We start from the raw sequence: 24,617 nt of genomic DNA, 5'->3' as shown, positions 1-24,617 counted from the left end.
TTTCCTGGCCAAACTACATTACAGCAATGTAGAGAAACATTACTTGAAAGAAACCAAATTATGTTTAACTGTCATCTTAAAATTAATATGCCCACACTACCCCCTGACTGTTTACACAATGGATTTCCCCACTTAAAGACGCTGTTCAAAGAGACAAGTTGGACAGCTATTGAGGAAGGTGAAGCAAATGAAGGCAGATGGGCCCAGGACCATGGCTATGGCAGACAAATGTGGTGAGATTCCAAAAATTAAAAAAATTAAAATATTAAAACAAAAGTAATATGTCTAAGCACTGATGATTTCTTTTAACTTTAATTTTGCGATGAATCATGCAACAGCATTTGAAGATAATGTTAATTTTCCTGCAACCTCAGATTAAAATGGTTCTAAATAACAATGTCATATGATCAGGAAATCTGCATTAATTTTCCTAACTGAACTAAACCTCTTATTTTTATAAAATCAAGATGAAAACACTAACTTATCATAGAAATGACATGTGGAGAAAGGATGTTTTTCACTAACACTGAAAAACTGTGTGCGTCAAAACAGTGATGTCACATTCAGGACAAATAACTTTTTTTTGGTAGAACTTTGCTGAGGGACCAAAGATCATAGTCCCTTTGTTTGTCTGACTTGTTTATCTGTAACTATATAATGCAACTGTCAGTCCAGCAGGGAGTCAGTACAGGTAGCACTCAGAGACCCATAGCGGGCAAATTCTAAGGTAATACAGGCTGAGGAAATGGAATCCGGAATGGACCTGATCCATGGTTCTGGGATCCAGATGGTTCAGTACCTTCAGACCAACTACAAGGATTCCCAAAATCTGTTTCTGTTCATCTCATTCGCTGCAGATTTACGAAACACCTTTTTTGTCTTTTTCCCGATCTGGTTCCATCTCTGCGAGTCAGTGGGCATCAGACTCATCTGGGTGGCCGTGATCGGTGACTGGCTGAACCTTGTCTTTAAATGGTGAGTTCATATCTTTATCAGTTTGTCTATGTATTCTGTTTTAAAACAGCCTATTGCTTCTCCTTAATAGGCAAAAATAAGAAAGCAAGCTTGATCAAACTATTCTTTTGTATACAGAGAGCAAGCAAGTACACTGCATAGGAATTATCATTTATAGACATGAACCCAGGAGGTGACATTCACTTATCAGGGAAAGCATAGAAAACATGTCAAAGGTTTGAATATATCAGCTGCTATTTAAAGCAAAAATTCACAAATATACTTGAGTAGGAATTAAATGGAGAATGCTCAAAATACCTGCTGCTATATAATGATGTCAGAAAAATAAGTTGCAGGTGTTCTGTTATAAAATTCATTATATGAATAACTTTAAAATGCAAAATTCAGCAAAAGACAGTAAAAGCACTTTGACATCAGCAAGACTAAACTATTTAACTACTTACAAAAATAAAAACATTTATCCCTGAAACTATTTGAAAGTTAAAGTGAAATAACTGGGTGTTTTTACATCTAGACTATAAGATACTTTACTTGTAGTATTTTGTTAGATCAAGCTGTCTAAAATGGCTAGGGTATTAACTGTTTTAACCCTGGTAGTTTGAAAGCTAGCACCGACATTACTTTCCAATATGCTGAACATCACCAACATTGTTAAAATAATGCAGGAAAGACAAGAAGGTCCGGAACTGAAGAGACACTTAGTAAAGTGGAGGTATTTATAAAAAAAGGTTGTTCTTTGTGACTATGAATAAAGCCAGGATTGTTATAGCCTCTATTGCACTTAAATGGCGATACTTGCTAGTGGCAGAATTTCTTGTTATTAAAAATGTAGCATTTCATACTATTTTAATGACTGTGTCATGTTACTTGTACATTCTAAATACATTTTATCCAAATCAGCATGTAAATTACCTGCAGGAATGTGACTGCTCATTAACATTTTAAAGCTGGGAAATAATATGTTCTCATTTAATTTCATCTGTTATTATACTTACAGTTAATGGTTGCTAGAATATCTGCATAGAATATACCACCTAGAAAGTTATGCTTTGTTTTTGATGAGAATTCATTGCAATAAACCTTTAGTATGAATGAGTTAAATGTGAGAATACAGATTTTACCTACTTCAGTTAGACCGAAGTACAGGAAGGTCTGCGTCATACAGTTAATTGATGACTTTGTGATACTCTAAGCCACAGTTTTGTGCTATGTTAACGCCATGATATATCATTGTTATTCCAGTAGTAGAATATTTTGATTCTAGCTTTGGAGATAAATACAACCCTTGCACCAGTCCCGGTGTCCATTTTTTTCTGCACCTGGTCTGTCTTATTTATTTGGCATTTATTTATCAGGAAAGTTTGACTAGGTCACGAGGTACCCATTTTCAGTGGAGGCCCGGGGAGAAAAGCTCCAGATGCATATGGTTAACAGAACGAAAAACTAGAGCGACATAATAAAGTCATAACATTCAAGCACAAATATGAAAACAACACATTAGTTTGTCAGAATGAGAAGTTAACAGACATAATAAAGTCATAACATTCAAGCACAAATATAAAAACAACACATTCGTTTGTCAGATAACTTAGACATAATAAAGTCATAACATTCAAACACAAAATGTAAAAAACAATACATTAGTTTGTCAGAATAAAAACTCAACAGACATAATAAAGTCATAGTGTTCAAGCATACGTTATATGGAAAGCCTGATAATAGGAAGATGCAATATAATTTATATAATAGATGATTATCATAATGATTATTAATATTCTAGAGGTTGTGAAATATGGCAACAGATTATATTGGTGAAGGTGTAGGATAGTGTGAGTAGAGAAGGGTAGGGTGTGATAGAAGGGATAGTACGAATAGATGTGGAAAAGGTATGAGTTTAACCTCAGTGGAGTATGTGTTGAGGAAGAAAGGGTAAGGTAAATTAGTAGTGGGGCTAGAGTAGAGGTAGAAAAAGGTATAAGAGTACCTCAGCCAGGGCTCATACAGGAGCAAATCCAAGCTTTGTTGAACTATTCTTTTATAGAAAGTTTGAAGGAGTGCACGTTAGTAGCAGTTTTGATAGTTAAAGGGAGAGAGTTCCATAGTTTTGCATAGAGCAGGAGTAAAGTCTTAGGCCTGGGGTTTTGTTAGGTTTATAAGCTGTGGGGAGATACTTGTCTTCAGATCCGAGATGTCTATTTGGGATCTATACATGATTAATGGGCTAAGAGCAGGACAAGCTAGTGGGTTGTGGATGATTTTGTATATCGTAGTAAGTTGTACGTATTTGAGGTGGAGGGAGGAGTTCAAGCTATCTTAGGGAATGCAGGGTTTAGAGTGATGAGTTAGAGGGGTTGTGTTTATGTAAAATTTGGCAATTTTGTTATAGCAGCTTTCTAGTTTTTTTTCTTAGGGAGGTCTGTAAGTTAGTTAGAATTGGAGCCCCATATAACAGTGAGGTAAGTTTTGGTCAGGGTAATTTTTGTAGCTGCTGTGAGGAAGTTTTTATTCCTGTATAGCATGCCTAGATTTTGGTTGGTTTTCGATACTGTTTTGTATGTATAGGTCAAACTTGAGATTATTGTCAGTTGTGACACCTAGTAGTTCAGCATGCTGAACCAATTCAATTTCAGTACTGTTGGCTGTAAAGATCTAGAAGTTTGTTTTGTTGGAGCTATGAGGTTTGTGGGAGAAGAGAAGGAGCTTTTTTGGGGGGGGGGTCAATAGAAGTTCAGCATTGGAGAGTCATGTTTCTACGGAAGACAAAGCTTGTTGTGTTATGTATTATAGGTGAGTTAATCTGACTGATAAGCAGATGACAGTGGAGTCATCTGCAAATTGGATTAGAGTGCCTTTACAGGAGGATGCATGTAAGTTACTGATGAAGATATTAAGTAGTAATGGGCCAAGGATGGATCCTTGAGGTACACCTGTGGGGGTGGTGTGATATGGGGAGATACAACCCTACTACTTCACTTCTTGCTGCCTGTCAGCTAGGTAGCTAGAAAACCACTGAAGTGAAGAGGAGGATAGACCAATGCTGGAAAGTTCTTTAAGGAGTTTGGGGTGAGAAACCATGTCAAATGCTTTTGACAAATCTAAAAATACTGCAGATACTAGTTTGCCAGTGTCATGAGCTTTGTTGACAGAGTCCAAGCCTGGATAATTATATGAATTTAAACGTACCTGACATAACAATTCTAAATGTTCTAATATTAATGCATTAGGTCCCCCTCTTGGGTCAATGGTCACCTGGTCAATAACATGGAATTTAAAGGAATGGTTTTGATTCAAAAGCACATGCTTAGCTAGTGCATTCTCAGTTTTGCCTCTATTAATACTTTACAAGTGCTCGTAGATGCCATCCTTAAATTTACACTCAGTTTTGCCTATGTAAAAAGAGGCACATAGTTGGCACTTAGCTAAATAAACAACAATTTTAGAGTTGCAATTAAACTTCCCATTACTGCTGAATTTCAAACCATTAACTTCAACTGTTTGTCCCAGTTCCATATATTTACCATATGTGCAACTTACTCAATGATGCATGCTTGAATGTTTAAACTTAGGTGTCTTGTTCTCTTCAAGTAAACATTTCGGGTTCTTGCCCCTTCTAAAAATAAATTTAGGGCTATTTCCTACCTTTTCTATGATGTCCCTATCTTCCATGATCAGTTTCCAATTTTTAATAACAATTTATTTTATATATATGGAATCTGAACTGAAAATCGTAATCAAACCTGCAATAAAATTGGGTTGGTTCATAACATTGATGTTGGTCAAAGTATCAGGCACTATACTAGGAACATATACTATACTTTCACTAGGACTGCTGTTTGTTGGATTTCTAGTCAGAATAGGTTTATAAAAGCCACTATTTTGTTTTGGTCTTTATCTCCCTTATCAAATCATCTAATAGTGATACAGGGTATGCTCGTCTAAGAAACATTTCTCTTAAATTATGGCATTCTGAGTTAAAATCATCTTCCATTGACACCACCCTTGCAGCTCTGACAAGCTGTCCTTTAACTACTAAGTGTTTCTGGTAGTAAGGGTGTGCTGCCTGTTTTCCATACATTTTGGATTTTTGAGTTGGGGAATGTGCATGAGGATGTAAAGTTAGAAGGGTTTAAGACTAGTATCCAATCCAGGGTGGAGTGTTGGATGTTATTTTTGTTATATCTGGTCGGAGTACTTATAAGCTGAGTAACGCCACAGAGGTTTATAAGGTTTGCTGGGTTGTGTGAGATTAGTGTCTGCCAGTCAGTGTTAACATCCCCTAGGATAATGGTTTCATTCAGTATTGTTTCAGATATCCGGGCTTGAATATTTTCCAGAATGGGAATGTTTTGCTCTGGAAGGATTTATGAAACAACTATGCAGATGTTTTTAGATTAGTTAAGTTTTAGAAATGCTGCAAGGATTTTGGCTGTACATAATTTTGGTATAGTATTTGAGTACTGGGAAACTTTCAAGTTGTTAGGGAAAATTATGGCTATTCCACCACTTTTTTCTGTGCTCTGTCTACTCTCATAATGCTGTAACCAGTGGGAAGAATTTCAGTATCTTTTATTTCTGTTTTTTGCCAAGTTTCTGTAATAACAAGGATGTCTGGGTTAGAGTGTATTAACCAGGCATGGAAGTGCATCAGTTTATTGCACCTGCTCCTGATATTAAGAGTGATAAGTTTTAGTTTTTATGTCTGTGTAGTAGGAAAGAGACCTGGGTTGGGCTGAATGCTCCCTCACAAGTTTAATGCCGTGAAAGCCCGTCAAGTTGTTTTAGGAGTTTTTACTAATTTGGGTATTTGTATTAGTTTTAGGTTGTAGTGGTTAGTACTAAGGACTTTAAGGTGGGAATAGAAGAAGAAGATCAGTATAGAGATCAGTGATGGGGTTATTTGAGGAAAAGCTTATGGTGGAGGGATTGAGTGTTGATGAGGTAACAATTCAGGTATGCTTTTGTAGTAGTGCTGCTGGAGGAGTTGTCAGGGGAGAAAGGAGAAGAAGGAATATAAATGATAGGCATGAGTAAAACAGCATGATTTGTATAGAGTGAGATAGCTTAAATGGAAGTAGAGGGGGAATTGTGGCTTTTGGAAGTGAAGCAGTTACAGGGGTAGAACATAAGTGAAAATATTGTGGGATAGTAGTGTAGAAAAGGGGTGTGTGGTTAGAGTAATATGGGTGAGGTGTAGGAGGAGATGTGTAGTAGACTGGAGTGTAGTTTGAATTGGTGGGAGTTTGCAGGAGGTGGAGCTAAAGGAATGCAAGAAATAGAGGGGTATTAAAAGTTAGAGTATACGATGTAGTAAAATAAGAAAAAGAGTATAATGATGTAGTCAAAATAAGAAAAAAGTGGGATTTAATTGAGAAAAGAAAAGGGTACAACATGGAATATATAGCTACTATTAGGGAGGGTGTGATTATAAATGGATATAGTACAAAGCAGTATGGGAGGGAGAAAGTTGGGAATGGGGCTAAAAAATAAAAATAGTTAAGGAATTAGAAAACCAGAAACAGAAGTATATGAATAGAAGTAGTAAGGTGATCTGGGGAGGGCTTTGGAAAAAAGTTACAAGTGAAATACATATGTAGGAAGTATAATATTAGAGCAAGAGGGGGTGTGTGGGTATTGGTGGCAGGGTAGTGGGCCTCCTACCCTCAGGTCAATTTTTAGGTCAATTTATAACTGAGAGCAATTACTTTATAGCCAGAACAAAGCAATTGACAAATACATGCAAGTAAAACAGGTTTTCTGTCATTTCCTGAGACTAAATATTTGGCACATGCAGTATAGTCTTCTGGTCAAGCAGAAGCAGACAGTGACCAATTTAGTAAGGGGTCTTACTATTTCACAGAGCAGCCATGTATTAAACTGATTAAATTTAATACACAGCAAAGTTCTTCATGATAAATATACTTACATGAAATAATGACAAAAGTCTCAGTAAACTTGTAAGTATAGAGCTTTGTAACAGAGCTCGTGCAATATCGTGGGGGAGACAACATTTATAACACAAGAAAAGTATTCTTGTGGTACGAGAAAACACAGAAGCAGATAATGTCTCAGCACCTGTCCCACTGTGACTTTACTTATCTTATTTATTTATACTAAAGTATTAGTTCTAGCCTAGCCTATTGACAGTGCTGACCTGCTATCATATCACACACCCTACCTGTGATCTAAATAAGGGGGAATAATTTGGTGCTGCACTTGAGAATGATGTTCTTCAGTTCCAATGGATCCCCTCAGTAAAGCATTAATTCTCAGTCCATAGGGTTCATAGGAGATTACTAGGCTAACAGCTTAATAGCCCTTACAAGCCTTGCTATTATTAACTGAATTTTACATATTTCAATCCCTAAGGGCTAAAGGATGCCTTAGGTTTGTGCCTGTGCCTTTCAGTATTTTACAGACTGCTACTGTCCTTAAGGGACTGTGTCCCTTGACACTATCCTCTGTTCTGAACCCTGTTACTCTTATCTAGTTTTATCTAATGAGCACATATCAGAGGACATAAGTAACTGAACTGTTACAATCAGTCATGCCTCCTTTTTCTCACTGTGACAGTCATTTTATACCCCAGTTTGATTTATTCTCTTTGTCAGGAGCACATTCTGACCCTGTAAATGTTGTACCAGGAACCTGCACACAAATACAATTAGGTATCACATTATAACTGTAAATGATGATCTAAGGATTTGTTCTGATCTGCACCTCAATGTTATATTAGGAGAAAGTCACTAATACTAATACATGTTCCCCTTGTTTACCCATCATGGATAATTATCATCATCCCCTGTATAAGGCTTTCTTGTCTATGATTGTTCTGTTTTTTTTTTTTTTTATTCTATGAGACCTGAGATCTAAATCTTTTTCTATAGAATTCCTAGTTCTGACACAGCTGAAAGATCCCATCACATGCCCTTATAGCTGTGATATCTGTAGGCATAACTTACTTGTAGTGTTTTCACACAGAAAACACACGGCAGGGCAGGACCTAAGATAGACACTTAAGCTGTTGTTTGAAATTCCATTCTTCTATTAAATCCTTATATATTCTGTTCTGTTTCTTACAGGATTCTCTTTGGACAAAGGCCATACTGGTGGGTTTATGAAACTACTTTCTACAGCAACTCTTCTGTCCCAGTGGTTGAACAATTTCCAGTTACATGTGAAACTGGGCCAGGTAAGAAAGCAACATTTGACACTTTACTGCAAGTAACAAAATACTCATGCATCAGTTAATTCAATGATCACACAATCTGACACAACAGTCTATAATCATCTTCAATAAAGTTAATGGAAAATAAATAAATTTAAAAAGTGCAAATAGAGCACAGTTTTTTTATGTGCTACAACACTAATCTATACCTAAATCATGCAGATGTATTGCAAATAGAAATCTGCAACATACAGCTAATGTAAGACTCTAGTTCATTTACTTGTGTAGTGCACATGGAATCCAGTGGTACAGAGACTGAATGTCCGAAAGATCTGACTTACATACACATAAGTCCAAGATGCCATTTCACGGAATATTCCCTTTTTCTCCAAGATATGGCAATCTCAGAGTGAGTACACATAACTTTTGGGAGTGTGGGGGTGCAGGAGGCCCCAAACCACTGTAAAATGAAGTTTAAAGGAGAAGACTGATGTTTGAGATTCGTTCTTCTGCATTTTTGGTATTTTTTTATGTCTTGTTATGACTCAATAGGGAACCAAATCCATAGGAAAGTGAATCCAAGGGCTGTATGTTGGTGTGTCTGTTTTGTTTCTTCTTTAACAATGGGAGTTATATGCTTCCTAAACTAATTGGAATCCTTTTTATTCCAAGTAACCACATAGCGTGCAGAAGTAAAATAATTAGAATCAAGATTATTCACAAAATGAACAGCTGATAGACTTGGATTTTAACATAGCTTTTCATTAACATGGCATTTTTGCCAGCTACACCTAATTAAATTAATCAAAATAGCTTTTTTCTAGCTTGATAGTACTCAGTTTGCTTGCTTCTTATTTATTAGTGTTTCACAGTTGCTCATAAGAGTAAACAATGCATTTTAAACGGAGCAGTAATGCTGGATGTGAAAATTAAACTGCTAATTTTTCACTCACCAACAGTTTTAAAGCAAACCAAAATATTTATTGTATTTACTTAATTTTTGCACTTGCTATTGTCAAAACACTTATACATTTTAGGTAGAGCTGACAGGAGTGCTGTAATAACAAATGTGTAAGCAATCATAACCATATATCACATACAGCAGATGATGTATTCTGTTATAGCACTACATTCTGCTTCAGTCTCTGTCATACAGGGCATTCCTTAGGGCTGAAAGGCACTGATTCCTTAGTAAGGACTTTCAGAAGTTTCATAATAGTACAACTAAAATGTTAGCATGACAAGGTAATACTGAATGATTACGTGACATGGCTGACCTTAGGTATTTATTCATTAGTACCTTCTAAACAAAACAGACATCAAGAAGTATATATTTTCAGACTTAAAGCCAATTCTTACAAAGGATTATGTTGTCTAATTGGTAGTTTGATGCCAACTTTCGCACAATTTATTTTTAGGCCCAGTATCGCAACTCCTTTTAAGTAACTCATAAGTGAATTAGAAGAAAAGCAAAATATAGCAAACTGTTTAGTTCATAGCTATTTAAAAATTACGAAAGTGACATTTTAGCAATTTGATTTTTGTCTCTAACAGTATTGTTTGATTACAGCAGTAGTGACTATAAATTAATAAAACCATACTTAAGGAACTAAATGATTGCAGTAGAAATGTAATTAGCTATAACAGTACAAATTACAATACTGCAGAGATAAAAAGATGCATCTCTGCTTATTTAGATAGGACAATGACATTCCAATGTCAGATGTTATACTTCAGGATTATTCATCATTGTTTCACAATTTCTTTAGAGGATTTTTGTGGATCAAAACATTAGAGATGGTGATCATCAAAATAAATTATTTAACAATGCATTAGTTTTATTTATTTGTTTATTTGTTTATTTATTATTTCCTATTTGATTTCATCAAAGAATGCCATGTTTACAGTTATCTGTTGTTAGCTACTAGTATATTGTACTTACTACTAGTAAATTGACCTCATGCTGCTTTCAAAACCAACATGGCTGTTGGAAGACCTGAGTATTCCGAATCATTGTATTTCAAAAATGACTCCTTTAATGGTTTTATGTTGCAAATGATAGTCAAAGAAATTCATATTCAAATGTTAGTTTTCAGATTATCTTGCTACATAGTTCAGTAATAAAATTAAAATGCAGAAACATCAGTTTTGCCTCAGGGCAACTATGTTATACTAAGACGTATCCATTCTTTGACAGGAAGTCCCTCTGGACATGCAATGGGCTCAGCGGGTGTTTACTATGTGATGGTCACTGCAATTCTAACCCTCCTGTTTCAGAAACAGCAGCAACAGCTCAAGAAATGGTAAGAACTTTGAAGTTTATTAACTTTTTGTTAACCCCTGACAGTTCTTAATGAGATGTTTGGCCTGTATCAGGCACAGAGGATTACAAAGGGGCTGAGATCAAAGAAAGGAGAAATAAAAAAAAAATAGACCATCAGAGACTGAAAGGTACAAGGATAAGGGGACACGAAAGTGAAGATGAGGTTAATACGAATCAGTGTCACTATGATGACATATGTTTTTGTATGAGGGTTGTGGACATGTAAATTCATCATAATCAAAAATAAAGTTATAGATTATGAGCAACAGATGAAAAACAGCTTTAGAGGAAATAAGAGAAAGAAGATTATTAGCTAGCAATCATCTGTTGTTGTTCTATTATCTAGGGACAATTTTTAAATTAAATGGTCTAAAAGATAATTATCTGGTGTTATTTTTATCTCAGCATTCTGTTTTTTCCTTCCTAGTTCCTGTTGATGAAACTCATTAAACTATGACTTCTCTACTGTTTACTTCCAGCAGCATGTCTGGCTCTACAGTAGTTAGAAAATGAGTAGAGAAATATGCTTCGTATGTTGTCTGTATTAGACAGCACAGTGCTGGAGCTGTTAGTGGTGCTGAATCAGACTGTCTTATATCCTGGTTTGGCTCCTGGCCAGGATGCCTTCTTGCAGAATCTGCATGCCCTCCCTACTTGGGGTTGTGCTAGGGTCTCCACCTTTATCCAATGTCTCAAATATGTACTGATAGGTGATCTTCAAAGATGAGTGCATCCTGTGAGGGACTGCCTTCCCATCCAGTAATGTTTCTGCTTTAAGCCATTTACTAGGTTTTGGTTTCCCCATGATCCTAAATAGTATGAAACAGACATCAGAAAATTAATAAATTAAATTGTTTTTGTGCAAGATTTTGAGTCACTACATTGTTCTTTAGTATAACTCGGAAATTTCTAGAGGCCTGCCAAAATCATTGATACTGTTCCATAAGTCTTCAGTAGCCAGTCTATAACATTAATAATGTTATGGACAATGAACACTGTGACAGCCATATTCATACATGGCTGAGCTCCAGACAAAGAAAATCAGACTGTCTACACACTTATCTATCCAGAAACCACTGGCAGATATATGACAGGACTGACAGATTTGTGTAACAAGCAGTTCTTTGTATATCACCTGGCTGCAGCATAGTAGTTTAGGTACAAATTTCATGCTGTTAACAATAGTTCCAACATACTCATATGGAAGCCATCATTTCCTTGTTAATTACCTGGGTCGGAGGTGGTAACAAACAGGGTTTAAGACTTTAGTATCATATGCTCTTGACAGAGGACACTCACATATCAATATATTACTGGCATAATGTAACACTGGGAGCTAAAATCACTGTAACCATTTTTTCTATTATACATAGAAGAAGTAATGAAATGGAGTCAATGTTTTTTTTTCCCTTGCTTCATACTTTCTAGTCTTCTACCCCAGAGCTCCCATTCATCAGGGCCTATCATCTTTCTACCTTTCATCCCCAGGATTAACACTGATTTTTTTTTATTTTGGGTTTATGAAGCTGGAAATTGATGGTGTAATGATGAATGTTGTTAGTGCATATGCTCCACAAGTTGGATGTGTGATGGATGAGAAAGAAACATTTTGGAGTGAGTTGGATGAAGTGGTGATGACTGTACCCAAGGGTGAGAGACTGGTGATTGGAGCAGATTTCAATGGGCATGTTGGTGAAGGGAACAGAGGGGATGAGGAAGTGATGGGGTAGGTATGGTGTTAAGCAAAGGAATGCAGAAGGTCAGATGGTAGTGGATTTTGTGAAAAGGATGGACATGGCTGTGATGAATACGTATTTTAACAAGAGGGAGGAGCATAGGGTGACATACAAGAGTGGAGGAAGACGCACACGGGTGGATTATATCTTATGTAGAAGGGCCAGTCTGAAGGAGATTGGAGACTGTAAAGTGGTCACAGGGGAAAGTGTAGTTAGGCAGCATAGGATGGTGGTTTGTAGGATGACATTGGTGATCAAGAACAGGAGGATGAGTGTGAGGGCAGCACCAAGGATCAAATGGTGGAAATTGAAAAAGGGTAATTGTGAGGTGATGTTCAGGGAAGAGTTAAGACAGGCACTGGGTAGCAGTGAAGAGCTACCAAATAGCTGGGTAACTACAGCAGAGCTAGTAAGAGAGATGGCTAGAAAGGTGCTTGGTGTGACATCTGGAAAGAGGAAGGAGGACAAGGAGACCTGGTGGTGGAATGAAGAAGTACAGGAGAGTATACAGAGAAAGAGGTTGGCGAAGAAGAAGTGGGATTGTCAAAGAGATGAAGAAAGTAGACAAGAGTATAAGGAGATGAGGTGCGTGGCAAAGAGAGAGGTGGCAAAGGCTAAGGATAAGGCATATGAAGAGTTGTATAAAAGGTTGAACACTAAGGAGGGAGAAAAGGACCTGTAGCGATTGGCTAGACAGAGGGACCGAGCTAGTAAAGATGTGCAGCAGGTAAGGGTGATAAAGGATAATGAGGGAAACGTACTCACAAGCGAGGGAGTATGTTGAGCAGATGGAAAGAGTACTTTGAGGGGCTGATGAATGAAGAGAATGAGAAGGAGAGAAGGTTAGATGATGTCTGGATAGTGAATCATGAAGTGCAGTGGATTAGCAAGGAGGAAGTAAGGATAGCTATGAAGAGGATGAAGAACGGAAAGGCTGTTGGTCCAGATGACATACCTGTGGAAGCATGGAAGTGTTTAGGTGAAATGGCAGTGGGGTTTTTAACTAGATTGTTTAATGAAATCTTGGAAAGTGAGAGGATGCCTGAGGAATGGAGAAAAAGTGTTTTCATACTGATTTTTAAGAATAAGGGTGATGTGCAGAGCTGTAGTAACTACAGAGGGATTAAATTGATCAGTCACAGCATGAAGTTATGGGAAAGAGTAGTGGAAGCTAGGTTAAGAATGGAGGTGATGATTAGTGATCAGCAGTATGGTTTCATGCCAGGAAAGAGCACTGCAGATGCGATGTGTGCTCTGAGTGTGTTGATGGAGAAGCACAGGGAAGGTTAGAAGGAGTTGCATTGTGTCTTTGTAAATTTAGAGAAAGCATATGGCAGGGTGCCGAGAGAGGAGTTGTGGTATTGTATGAAGAAGTCAGGAGTGTCAGAGAAGTATGTAAGAGTGGTACAGGATATGTACGAGGGTAGTGTGACAGCGGTGAGGTCCGCAGTGGGAGTGACAAATGCGTTTAAGGTGGACGTGGGATTACATCAAGGATCAGCTCTGAGACCTTTCTTATTTGCAATGGTGATGGACAGGTTGACAGACGAGATCAGACAGGAGTTCCTGTGGACTATGATGTTTGCAGATGACATTGTGATATGTAGTGAGAGTAGGGAACAGGTGGAGGAGACCCTGGAGAGGTGGAGATATGCTCTAGAGAGAAGAGGAATGAGGGTCAGCAGGACTAAGACAGAATATGTGTGTGTGAATGAGAGGGAGGATAGAGGAATGGTCAGGATGCAGGGAGTAGAGATGGAGAAGGTGGATGAGTTTAAATACTTGGGATCAACAGTTCAGAGTAATGGTGAGTGTGGAAGAGAGGTGAAGAAGAGAGTACAGGCAGGATGGATTGGGTGGAGAAGAGTGCCAGGAGTGATTTTTGATAGACAATTACCAGTAAGAGTGAAAGGGAAGGTCTACAAGAGGGTAGTGAGACCAGCTATGTTATATGGATTGGAGGCGGTGGCATTGACAAAAAGGCAGGAGTCAGAGCTTGATGTGGCAGAGTTGAAGATGTTAAGATTTGCACTGGGTATGACGAGGATGGGAAGGATTAGGAATAAGTATATCAGAGGGTCAGCCCAAGTTGGAAGGTTTGGAGACTTTAATTGACAGGTAACAGGAAAAGAGGAAGGCCTAAGATAAGGTATATGGATGTGATGAGAGAGGACATGCAGGTGGTTGGTGTGGGTGTGACACAGCAAGATGCAGAGGACAGGAAGAAATGGAAACAGTTGATCTGTTGTGGCGACCCCTAATGGGAGCAGCCGAAAGAAGAAGAAGAAGAAGAAGAAGAAGATTTTGGGTTGGAGCCAATGTAGAACTTAAGGGCATCCTAGTGGGCTCTCAGCAGCAGCTGCATCTGTGAGGTATAGGGTTTCATTTTTTGTATTATGACCTACCCTGTCATCCCCCTCTCCTTCTCTCCTCCACTACGTTCATCTTGAAATCATCCAAGGGCTAATGCCCTCTTCATGGACCATGTCTCCCCTCAAGGAGTGCTGAGATGAATGTTCCAATACCCTGGAATGGGAACACCTATCCCTGCATGCCAGCATCTCAGATGCCTGAGCCACTACTCGAACCTGGGTCTCTTGAGTCAATATTAGGCTACAATCAGTATAGTTAAACACTGAAGCAAGTGTGTGTGTGTGTGTGTGTATGTGTGTATGTGCACTTTTGTTTGTGTGTGTGTGTGCATGTGCACTTTTGTTTGTGTGTGTGCACATGAGTTTGTGTGTGTCTGTGTATTTCTGTGTGTGTGTGTGTGTGTGTGTGTGTGTGTGTGTGTGTGTGTGTGTGTGTGTGTGTGTGTGTGTGTGTGTGTGAGTGTGTGTACTTGTTTGTGTGTGTGTGTGTGTGTGTGTGTGTGTGTGTGTGTGTGTGTGTGTGTGTGTGTGTGTGTGTGTGCATTCCTTTTCATCTTCTTCTCTTAATCTCTATCACATTCTTCTTTATGGAAAGTCAGAGTAGTTCAGTTGAGTTGTGAGGTCCTATGCCTTACTTATAGTGAAAATAAAAATCTAAAAGGCTTAATGTTTGGCAGGCATGCGGGTTGGGGAGCATAAACATGAAAGAAAATAAATACAAATCTCAAAAACTATTTTGGAATGGTCATTCTAAACAGTGAAGTCTGTTTGCATCAGAAAGGGAAGGTGTTTGACAATATTGTACCAAAGTCATCATTATACATCTAATCCTAACAAAACTATACTATGGCCCTGTTAGACATCATAAGCAAAATGATGACTAAGTAATATTAGGCATAACATTATCTCTCATGTCATCATGTTTTGTTTATATATTTAATCGCTTTGTATTACCTTGGATATGTTATGTGGTTTTATCTTTAGAATTTCACTGTACTACTTTGTGTTTAAAAGTCTCACGCTATTATCGTTGTGATGCTTTGTGTAAAAGTCTGTATAAATTCAAATGATTATTTGTGTTTATACTCTACCAGTGTGCCCTGATTATGGCTGAAGGAGTCCAATGACCAGTCTATAGGATGGATAGATAAATAAATTAATTAATTAATTAATTCATTCATTCATTCATTCATTCATTCATTAATAACATTTGTGGGATACGTACAATATATAAACAGATCGGACATTTTTAGCCCCCAACTACTGGTCATCGAGATCAGTATAAATTGTGTGCTGACTACTACACTGAAGGAATGGTTTGCCTTGCTCAGTATAAGAAAGGAAATGACTTTCACAGAGGTTAAATCATAAGGAAGTTAAAAGAGCATATATATGAGCAACATTATACTACCAGTAAAAACTATTGCATAATTCACTGTATAAGCATTCGACTGAACATAATGGATGTATGAAATACATATTTCAAGTTATTAAAAATGTGGAAATGTCAATCAGAGGAGGTGAACAGTGCACAAGTTTAGAGAAAAAAGATGTATCCCCGACAGCTCATTTTAGATGCAGAGTGCCATCCTGGTGTGATATAATATGACCTTTAATGCCATACTGATTTCTAGATCTTTAAGATACTAATTAAACAGCTGTATTTATAATGCCATGCAGCGTGGGATATACACTTCTGTTGAGACTGAAATCCTGGTTTGGCCTGATGAAGTGTTTAGATGAAACAGCACTTATTACCATTTTTAGTTAATTTCATTAGTATTTATAATGTATGCACAAAGTTTTAATAAATGTTCACAGTTTAACTGTACCATTTAATTTTATTTAGATTACCAATATAGGTCAAGTTATACTCACAGTTACTGACTTTTACTTTTTTAGTTATTTATATATGATGTGGTTTGCCATTTTATGTATCAATTATTAAATAAACTGTTTTCCTTCTAGGTGTGCTCATAGCCTGCTGTGGATGGGATTCTGGGGAGTTCAAGTCTGTGTTTGTTTGTCCAGAATCTTTCTTGCAGCTCATTTCCCTCACCAGGTCATTGCAGGAGTCATTTCAGGTAAGTCACTGCATCGATTCTTTTCTTACTGTGCTTAACACTTGAGTAGTGGCAGAAATTAAACATTACCCAGGAATAAGGTGCTTAGTATAAGTAGGTAATCTGACATCTGAAAACCTTGTTCAACACCTTCTTTGATGCTCCATCCAAATGAAACACAGTTACATTAAGACATTGTGAACAATAAGAGAAAGCAAGTCATGTGAAATCAAGCATTCAGGTTCTTTTGAGTTTCACAATTAATTTTAAACTGAAAAATACTCCCAATAAAACAGAATGTCTAGTTCGCTTACACGCAAACAGCTATGTTAGATTATGATGTGCTAGGCAGCAATGCAGAATAATATCTTCATTATTAATATTTTTCCCCTCCTGGTTGAAAATGGCTTTCTAATTTGTCAATAATCTGTTATTACATTCTAGTCATAACAATTGAAACAGCTTTAGAAACAAAACTTGGCTTTTGGTGTGACCTGACCTACAGTTCGGTAGCCCTGTGGAAAATCATTAAATTTGTTTAATTAATTGATTAAGTTACACATTTATTGGCTTAACTCTCATCTTTGTCCCTTTTCTAAAAGAACTAATCACACATCATTTCCTTGTATAGTCTGAGGAGCCCTATGCTGTACATAATCCAATATGATATTAAGTTATAAGTCCACACCTATTGACAGTTTTGTCAAAAGTGGGATATGAACAGCTTAAAAAAGAAGCCATGGCTGTCATGGCGGGGTGCACCCTCACTGTCAGCTGTGATGGTGGGGGGCACCCTCACTGTCAGGTGTCATGGTGGGGGGCACCCTCACTGTCAGGTGTCATGGTGGGGAGACACCCTCACTGACTGCTGTCATGGTGGGGGGCACCCTCACTGTCAGGTGTCATGGTGGGGGCACCCTCACTGTCAGCTGTCATGGTGGGGGGACACCCTCACTGTCAGCTGTCATGGTGGGGGGCACCCTCACTGTCAGGTGTCATGGTGGGGGGACACCCACACTGTCAGCTGTCATGGTGGTGGGACACCCTCACTGCCAGCTGTCATGGTGGGGGGACACCCTTACTGTCAGCTGTCATGGTGGGGGGACACCCTCACTGTCAGCTGTCATAGTGGGGGGACACTCTCACTGTCAGCTGTCATGGTGGGGGACACCCTCACTGTCAGCTGTCATGGTGGGGGGCACCCTCACTGTCAGGTGTCATGGTGGGGGGACACCCTCACTGTCCTGTGTCATGGTGGGGGACACCCTCACTGTCAGGTGTCATGGTGGGGGGACACCCTCACTGTCAGCTGTCATGGTGTGGGGCACCTTCACTGTCAGGTGTCATGGTGGGGGGACACCCTCACTGTCCTGTGTCATGGTGGGGGGACACCCTCACTGTCAACTGTCATGGTGGGGGACACCCTCATTGTCAGCTGTCATGGTGTGGGGCACCTTCACTGTCAGGTGTCATGGTGGGGGGGACACCCTCACTGTCCTATGTCATGGTGGGGGGCACCCTCACTGTCAGGTGTCATGGTGGGGGGACACCCTCACTGTCCTGTGTCATGGTGGGGGGCACCCTCACTGTCAGGTGTCATGGTGGGGGGACACCCTCACTGTCCTGTGTCATGGTGGGGGGCACCCTCACTGTCAGGTGTCATAGTGGGGGGACACCCTCACTGTCCTGTGTCATGGTGGGGGGCACCCTCACTGTCAGGTGTCATGGTGGGGGCACCCTCGCTGTCATACACAGGATTTTTTCCTTGCACATCTTGATTATTATAGCATCCTCTGATGTTGCATAACCTTGAAGCAAGTTGTCCTTCTTTGAGACAAACAGACTCAAAAATGTGTAAATTATAACATAATCTCTAAACTATCTCTCACTTTAACTCCCAGAATGAAGGCTATGAGTTGCCAATGAGTTTCTTTTCTTGCATTAGAGTCCTTTAAATTACCAAACAAAACTGTAAAACTCTGCTCTCTTAACCAGGCAGTGCTCCCGGGAAGGCCCCCAAAACAAGTGTTTGTGTTTAGCATTAGTATTTGTTTATCATTTGTTAATTGGATAAGTGAGCTGCTCCATTGATCCTTTCCACCCATGAACCAGTTTACCAGAATTTGGGAATGAACCTCAGATCCTGGAACTGCCTGATTACTCAGTAATAAAAACAAAAACAGTAAAAGCACTCAAGTCCTACAGTGCTATACTACGTGTGTCACTCTCTAGAAAGTTACAAAAATACTTTGTGAAATCACTGTACTGTTGATTGATGTAGCTCACCTAACCACTTGCACCACCATTTTTATATACAGCCATATCACATGACAGTTACACACCTATGGGAATGTTTTCTTATACTGTACCACAATGGGAGTGCGATTTGATAGTAAAATACAGTTAAGCAAATATCTGTCATGAAAAAAAATCTTATAGCTGCATAAGTCAATGTTTCTTAAATGATGTGGTGCACCACATGGTCAGAAGTGTGCCATTAGGTTTTGTGCTGCTCACAGCCCTGTGTATCATTTCTAGCTGTTTACCTGTGTGTGTATCTGTTTGTGTGCATGTGTGTGTGTATCTGTTTGTGTGCATGTGCATGTGTGTGTGTGTGTGTGTGTGTGTGTGTGTGTGTGTGTGTGTGTGTGTGTGTGTGTGTGTGTGTGTGTGTGTGTGTGTATGTGTATATGTTTGTGAATCACACAGCAGAAGCCACAACAATAAATGTGGTGGGCCAGTGAAGCATCACAAAAGGAAAATATATAACACTTTGACCTTGATCCTCTGTACAGCCCTGACATGACTTTATGTAAGTTCCAAATTCTGTTGCTGCAGAGTGCAATGATTATGATAAAAAGGGAATTTGGTTTCAAGACAATGAATTCCTGTAATGCACTGGTCAAACTAGTCAGGAAAGAAGGCCGTAAGAAGATACACAATGGTGGAAAAGACAATAAGATTTAGAAAACTGAAGTTTGGAAAAGTAGCCAAAACTAGAAACTGAGAAACTGAGAAATGAGACCCAGGGCCATTAAAATTATGTGATTCCCATGGAAACTGCACAATTAATTCCAGAAGTATCACTGATTGGCAGGTTAAGACTGTAGTACAGATCTGACTTGGAATCCATTCAGCTTTAACTTCAAGTTTGATTTATTACAGCATTTTTATCTAAGTACTTAACATATCAAAGAGATATGTTAAGTACTTAGATTAAAAAAAAATGCTGTAATAAATCAAATTTGAAGTTAAAGCTGAATGGATTTCCAAGTCAACATATCAAAGAGAACTGCGGTGGTGGTGCTGCGGTAGTGTTGTCACCTCACAGTAAGACGTTGTCCTGTTCGATTCTCAGCGAAAGCGTCTTCTGTGTGGAGACATGCATGAATGGGCGTACCTTTGTTGAAGGTTGTGTGTCAGGGCTGGCAACTCGGCACGTAAAAATCTACTGCCAATCATTAGTGGACCAGAGTTCCGCTGTGGCGTCCCCTAACTGGGAAAAGCCGAAAGACACAACAACTTAACATATCAAAGAGAATGCATGCATATTATAAAGAAAAGTCAATTATGACAAATATTGCAAAATAATAAGGGCTATTTAAAGTATACCCTGAGTACATTACTATAGAGTATATAAAATAATGAACAAATGAAAAAAATCTCAGCTATGAGATTTGGCAAAAATAGATGTGGAGATATTAGATCTTATATCCAGAAAATTGTATGAATTTTGTAGAATGGAGAAGAGGTATTTGGCATCAGTTTTAAGACCTCCCCGAAGTTATTAGAGAACTTCTGGAATTGATATAAAAATAAGATTAATTACTCCTTTATATTTTTTCATCAAGCTATATCTGCCACTCATGAAAACTACAGTTTTGTTATTTAGAAAGATAAGTATTGACATAAATAGCATATTGATGAAAATGGAAGAGTTCCTTAGTTCTATTCTATCCATGGATGTCTTTACAAGTCTGTCATTAAAATGGGAAAGTAATGGGACTGACATTCTATGAAGGAAAAAAAAACTTTTGCAGGCATTACCTTTTAAAATAAATGTTAATTTCAAAGCAGGATCAGTTTGTCACTTTGCTTGAATGTTTTTATTGATACAGTATTGTAATATAGTGCTGTAGTAACATTATACTTTATGTATTACTTTAAATGGTGAGCATAAAAATATTGTTATGACTTACCACACAACAGAGGTGTGCCTAGCAGAAATCCACATTGCTAACTGTGCCATGATAAGTAAAAGTTGAGAACACCATAGGATTACTGTTACTTCCTAATGTAATAGGTCTTGAAGAGATTGGCACATCTACAGAAAGCAGTCAAGGAGGGTATTAACATACACAATAGATGATAAGGAAAAGAATTATAATTTCTGGTAAAATTAATAATACAAAAAGAGAGACAAATAATAAAGAATTTTGATGAACATAATAGAATAAGAGAATCAATAACCAGGAGAAGTAAAGTGCACATGCATTTTGTTTATTCATCTATGACTTCTAATCATTGCATTTTATTATTTTTTTTATTTACAGGTATAGCAGTAGCTGAAGCATTCAATCACATCCAGTTGATCTATAAGGTAAACCTGAAGCACTACCTCAATACCACTGCCTTCCTGTTTGTCTTCGCTCTTGGATTTTATCTTCTCCTGAAAGCCTTTGGAGTGGACCTTCTCTGGTCTGTGGAGAAAGCTAAGAGGTGGTGTGCCAATGCTGAGTGGATTCATATTGATACAACACCCTTTGCTGGCTTGTTAAGGAACCTGGGTACCTTTTTTGGTCTGGGGTTAGCCCTTAATTCTCAACTTTATGCTGATAATTGTAAAGGAAAACAAGGACAAAGGCTCAGCTTCAAACTCAGTTGCATTGTGTTTTCCATAATAGTTCTACATTTATTCGACTTCTTCAAACCACCAGCTAAGATCGAACTGCTGTTTTACTTCTTGTCCTTCTGCAAGAGTGCTGCCGTACCTCTTACAGCTGTAGTGATCATACCGTACTCTCTGTCTCATATCATAAGGGCGCACGACAAGAAGATCTTGTAGGACAGTAAATGAAACAGTGTACTGTGTTGCCTCTCTCTTAGCAAATATAAGACTTAAGCATGGTAAGATTACAGAACTCTGAGTCACATGGGAATACTTAGAAACCAATGCAGTATTTAAACATGGTAAGATTACAGAACTCTGAGTCACATGGGAGTACTTAGAAACCAATGCAGTATTCAAACATGGTAAGACTACAGAACTCTGAGTCATGTGGGAGTACTTAGAAACCAATGCAGTATTTAAACATGGTAAGATTACAGAACTTTGAGTCACGTGGGAGTACTTAGAAACCAATGCAGTATTCAAACATGGTAAGACTACAGAACTCTGAGTCATGTGGGAGTACTTAGAAACCAATGCAGTATTCAAACATGGTAAGACTACAGAACTCTGAGTCATGTGGGAGTACTTAGAAACCAATGCAGTATTCAAACATAGTAAGATTACAGAACTCTGAGTCATGTGGGAGTACTTACAAACAAATGCAGTATTTAAACATGGTAAGACTACAGAACTCTGAGTCATGTGGGAGTACTTAGAAACCAATGCAGTATTTAAACATGGTAAGATTACAGAACTTTGAGTCACGTGGGAGTACTTAGAAACCAATGCAGTATTCAAACATGGTAAGACTACAGAACTCTTAGTCATGTGGGAGTACTTAGAAACCAATGCAGTATTTAAACATGGTAAGATTACAGAACTCTGAGTCACATGGGAGTACTTAGAAACCAATGCAGTATTCAAACATGGTAAGACTACAGAACTCTGAGTCAGTTGGGAGTACTTAGAAACCAATGCAGTATTTAAACATGGTAAGATTACAGAACTCTGAGTCACATGGGAGTACTTAGAAACCAATGCAGTATTCAAACATGGTAAGACTACAGAACTCTGAGTCATGTAGGAGTACTTAGAAACCAATGCAGTATTTAAACATGGTAAGATTACAGAACTTTGAGTCACGTGGGAGTACTTAGAAACCAATGCAGTATTCAAACATGGTAAGACTACAGAACTCTGAGTCATGTGGGAGTACTTAGAAACCAATGCAGTATTCAAACATAGTAAGATTACAGAACTCTGAGTCATGTGGGAGTACTTACAAAGAAATGCAGTATTTAAACATGGTAAGACTACAGAACTCTGAGTCACGTGGGAGTACTTAGAAACCAATCCAGTATTCAAACATGGTAAGAATACATAACTTTGAGTCACGTGGGAGTACTTAAAAACCAATGCAGTATTCAAACATGGTAAGACTACAGAACTCTGAGTGATGTGGGAGTTATTAGAATCCAATGCAGTATTCAAACATGGTAAGATTACAGAACTTTTGAGTCATGTAGGAGTACTTAGAAACCAATGCAGTATTCAAACATGGTAAGACTACAGAACTCGGAGTCATGTGGGAGTACTTAGAAACCAATGCAGTATTCAAACATGGTAAGATTACAGAACTTTGAGTCACGTGGGAGTACATAGAAACCAATGCAGTATTCAAACATGGTAAGACTACAGAACTCTGAGTCATGTGGGAGTACTTAGAAACAAATGCAGTGTTTAAACATGGTAAGACTACAGAACTCTGAGTCATGTGGGAGTACTTTGAAACCAATGCAGTATTCAAACATGGTAAGACTACAGAACTCTGAGTCATGTGGGAGTATTTAGAAACCAGTGCAGTATTCAAACATGGTAAGACTACAGAACTTTGAGTCATGTGGGAATACTTAGAAACTAAAGCAGTGTGGTTAAAACTATGGGTAACTTGCTGGACAAGTTACTAATCTTTTAGTGTCTAGAACAGTGTTTTTTTATGATGTGTTACTATTGAAAACTTGAACATTCTGCTGATTCTAAATGCAATACTGCATACATGAACAAAAACTGCATAGAAAGATTTAAACACCTGATTCAATATACTGGTGATTTTTTAAGAGTAGCTGAATACTTATTGCTTCTGGTCCCTCGCCAGGACTTTGCACATGTGTGGACCCATTAGGTCATGGTCAAGCTGTAAATGTTAAATACTGATGATAGGAAACAGCCATCTGTCTAATCACATCAAATATGTATGCTACAAGTATGTTTTTGTATTTATTTTTAAATATGAATGATATATCCACAGACTGCATATCTGCTATAAGTTTTGTTTGTTTTTAATATTATTTTATTAAAATTAAGTATTTTGTGAATCATGGTATTTTGTGTTTATTTGTGGAAAAACAGTGGACATCCTATTGAAACACACTGTTTATATTTACACATGCAAAATAATAAAGATTATGTTTATTATTAGTTCAGCCTTTATGTTTAAGTAATAATGGGTCTTTGAAGTGGAATTTAATACCTAGATGGGTGCTCTGAATATCCTTTTGTATAATTACAACTGCAAATATTAATTATAGTCATGAAATGGTGACAACTAAAATTCCTTACATACATGTAGCCTTTAATGCAAGCAACATCAAGAAGCAGCATGCTGAGACAAACTACCATACAGGGACACTGTAAGTCAATGTCCTTCATATTCTTGGTAAAGCACTTAACATAAGCTTCATACCTCAGTGGAATACTTCATTGTTAGTTAATATTGATAGATAATGCCTTCTACATTAAAACAGAATAATTGAGATCATTGCTTAACATTTACAAGTAAAACATTGTCTATGTCAGCTGTTGACTTGCACTGGAAGTAGGACATAATAAGCTAGAGGTCCAAACAGCAGCAAATTGTAGAGCACAAAGTCTGCAGTAAGGCTTGATTATATGTTCTCGTTTAAAGATGGAAACGTATATTCTAAAGACAATTCGTAGCTTTAGATGAATGGTGATTCAGGGCTGAATATAAAAATCAGACAGGGCTGTGCATGATGGTCCTAAACTTTATCACCTCTATCATGTCATGAGAT

The 24,617-nt window shown here is 38.0% G+C and overlaps 1 protein-coding gene across 1 annotated transcript; it reads left to right on the top strand.

Annotated features, from left to right (window-relative positions):
• Positions 1-681: 681 nt before the first annotated feature.
• LOC122787771 (glucose-6-phosphatase catalytic subunit 1-like) lies at positions 682-23,900 on the top strand. Its single transcript, XM_044054670.1, has 5 exons — positions 682-975; positions 8,055-8,164; positions 10,338-10,443; positions 16,540-16,655; positions 21,188-23,900. The coding sequence occupies exons 1-5, from the start codon at positions 746-748 to the stop codon at positions 21,697-21,699; spliced, it is 1,074 nt and encodes a 357-aa protein (XP_043910605.1). The 5' UTR covers positions 682-745; the 3' UTR covers positions 21,700-23,900.
• Positions 23,901-24,617: the final 717 nt, after the last annotated feature.

The sequence above is a fragment of the Protopterus annectens genome, chromosome 13.part0, assembly GCF_019279795.1.
Source record: "Protopterus annectens isolate FY-2018-M chromosome 13.part0, PAN1.0, whole genome shotgun sequence".
Classification (NCBI taxonomy): domain Eukaryota; kingdom Metazoa; phylum Chordata; order Ceratodontiformes; family Protopteridae; genus Protopterus; species Protopterus annectens.
This window is presented reverse-complemented; position numbering and strand designations above follow the sequence as displayed.